Raw genomic sequence first — 3,058 nt, 5'->3', positions numbered from 1 at the left:
AAAAAAATCAACTAAGGGCCTTATACAAGTGATGGTTATTGACAACTAGCCCGGATAAATATAAAATGTCTTACTCTTTTTTTTTTTTGAATCCATGCTGGAGTGCAGTGGTGTGATCTTAGCTCTCTGCAACCTCTGAGCCCCGGGTTCAAGGGATTCTCCTGCCTCAGCCTTCCAAGTAGCTGGAATTACAGGTCCACACCACTGTGCATGGCTAATTTTTTGTATGTTTAGTAGAGACGAGGTTTTGCAGTGTTGGCCAGGCTGGTCTTAAACTCCTGACCTCAAGTGATCCAACTGCCTCGGCCTCCCAAAGTGCTGGGATTACAGAGTGAGCCACTGTGCCAGACCGTGTCTTACTCAATTTTAAACTGAAGAAAAGAGAACATAAATCATCCTTCAACAAATCAAACAAAAATAAAAATACTCTCCAGCTCCATTTGATGGAGAAAGAGGGAGACAGAGACAGTGGAAATACTCTCCAGCTCCATTTGATGGAGAAAGAGGGAGACAGAGAGAGTGGAAATGAGCACATAAGAGAGAGGGAAGAGACACAGGCAGGTGCGCAGACAGCACTAAAACCTCTGCTTGCTTGCTTTTCTTTTTTTCTTTCTTTTCTTTTTTGGAAACGGAGTTTTGCTCTTGTTGCCCAGGCTGGAGTGTAATGACACAATCTTAGCTCACCGCAATCTCTGTCTTACAGGTTCAAGCGATTCTCCTGCCAACCTCCTAAGTAGCTGGGATTACAGGCATGCGCCACCACGTCCAGCTAACTTTGTATTTTTAGTAGAGACGGGGTTTCTCCATGTTGGTCAGGCTGGTCTTGAACTCCCAACCTCAGGTGATCCACCCACCTAGGCCTCCTAAAGTGCTGGGATTACAGCACTTTAATGCTGTATTATTTCACTTTAATTATAAGGAATTGGCCTGGCACAGTACCTGTAATCCCAGCACTTTAAGAGGCTGAAGCAGGAGAATCACTTGAGCCCAGGAGTTCAAGACCAGCCTAGGCAACATGGCAAAACCTATCTCTACCAAAAAATACAAAAATTAGCCAAACTCTACATATATTTTTCCTTTTCAGGCACTTGAGTTTTTTGGTTTTTTTTTTTTTTTTTCTTATAAATAGGATATTAGCAAATCTGTTATTTAATGGCTTCCTTTTTTCATTCAACATTATATTTCAGAAACTTATTCGTATTGCTGCACATAGCTATAGTTTCTTTTCATTACATACAGTATTCCACTCTATGAATATATTACAATGTTGTCATATATTTTTCCTTTTCAGGCACTTGAGTTTTTTTTTGTTTTTTTTTTGAGACAAAGTTTCACTCTTGTTGCCCAGTCTGGAGTGCAGTGGCACAATCTCAGCTCACTGCAACCTCTGCCTCCCAGGTTCAAGCAATTCTTCTGCCTCAGCCTCCCAAGTAGTTGGGATTACAGGCATCCGCCACCACACCCAGTTAATTTTTTATATTTTTAGTAGAGACAGGGTTTTGCCATGTTGGCCAGGTTGGCCTCAAACTCCTGACCTCAGGTGACCCATTGGCCTCAGCCTCCCAAAGTGTTGGGATTACTGGCATGAGCCACTGTACCCGGCTGAGATATTTCTTGCAAAATCAAGAAGAGTTGCACAGCAAATGAGTTTCCGAATGGTATATGCTTAGGAATCAAATTGCTAAGCCATGGATATAAGCATCTTCAACTCTCTACATAAAGCTAAATTGCTTTCCAAAATGGTTGTAACAATTATATTTCTACCAGCAATGCGGGTTATCTACATTGATATTTTCAGGCTTTTTCAGTTTCATTAGTCTGTTTAGTGTATTGTGGTATTTCACGGTGGTTTACATTTGCATTCCCCTGATTACCAATGGACAACTATTCATATGTTTCTTCTTCTGTAAAGTGCCTGTTAAAGACTTTTGGCCAGATGAGTGAACCCATAATTCTGCACTGGGTGGGCAGGGGGAACAGTGCCAGTAAGGGGGAGTGGGCGTGGGAGGACATCAGGATACATTTCTCAGAAGGGGTGATATTTGAGCTACATGATAAAGGAGAGGTAGGTGTCTCTAGGCAGAAAAGGAGGAAATGGCTAGAATGGAAACTATGTGAAGAGTGTCAATGCATGACAGAGTATTCTAGGCAATGGGAACCAAATACAGGAACAAAAGGCCATGTGTGCAAGTTTGCATTCATATGCTTCACCTGCCCCATCAATGGACCTAAGGATTCTCAGTTGATCAAACAGGCCAAATGCTGTAAATAGCAGGTGTTAATGCTGCAGAGAATGAATAGATTTTTAAAGTAGGACTGTTTTCCTTTCAGGTTCCCCGAGTTTCAGCTCTCCACCTCTCCTTGCACCCCTTTGCCATGTTAACAGCACCCAAAGCGGCAGAATACGCCCGCAAACAGAGTAAGCCTGTTTACTTTCATCTGCTTAGAGAAATGTATGTAGAATTAGGAAGTGGGCTCACAAGGTAAGGTCGAAGTTGTAATGGGAATTAGATTTCTGTGTCTGCTTGAATTTAAAAGAACCAGGAGCTCTAGGGCTTGATTTTCCTCCATTACCGAAATCAAGGAAGTCTTATTTCTCAGATGCTCTTTGGTGATGGAAGCAAAGCACTCGTGACGCAAAGGACTAAGACTATGAGTGGGCTGGACAGGGCAGCTCACACTGGTAATCCCAGCACTTTGGGAGGCCAGGCTGGGAGGATCTCTTGCGCCCAGGAGTTTGAGACCAGCCTGGGAAATTTAGTGAAACTTCATAGAGTGGTGGCTAACGCCTGTAATCCCAGCACTTTGGGAGGCCGAGGCAGGTGGATCACCTGAGGTCAGGAGTTTGAGACCAGCCTGACCAACATGGTAAAACTCCACCTCTACTAAAAATACAAAAATTAGCTGGGTGTGGTGTCAGGCACCTGTAATCCCAGCTACTCCAGAGGCTGAGGTGAGATAATCGATTGAACCTGGGAGGTGGAGGTTGCAATAACCTGAAATCACCCCATTGCACTCCAGCCTGGGCAGCAAGAGCAAAACTCCATCTACAAAAAAA

The 3,058-nt window shown here is 43.5% G+C and overlaps 1 protein-coding gene across 3 annotated transcripts in view; it reads left to right on the top strand.

Annotated features, from left to right (window-relative positions):
- CUNH2orf80 (chromosome unknown C2orf80 homolog) overlaps nucleotides 1–3,058 on the top strand; it is a 23,537-nt gene that overhangs the window by 14,867 nt on the left and 5,612 nt on the right. For 2 of the 3 annotated variants that reach the window (XM_037745063.1, XM_017546721.2), the window contains exon 7: nucleotides 2,332–2,419. The exons of the other annotated variant lie outside the window; for it this stretch is intronic. In XM_037745063.1, coding sequence (XP_037600991.1) covers nucleotides 2,332–2,419 — 88 coding nt within the window. The remainder of the gene's footprint in view (nucleotides 1–2,331; nucleotides 2,420–3,058) is intronic. 3 annotated transcript variants of the gene reach the window in all.

The sequence above is a fragment of the Cebus imitator genome, unplaced genomic scaffold (genome assembly GCF_001604975.1).
Source record: "Cebus imitator isolate Cc_AM_T3 unplaced genomic scaffold, Cebus_imitator-1.0 Scaffold191, whole genome shotgun sequence".
Classification (NCBI taxonomy): Eukaryota; Metazoa; Chordata; class Mammalia; order Primates; family Cebidae; genus Cebus; species Cebus imitator.
This window is presented reverse-complemented; position numbering and strand designations above follow the sequence as displayed.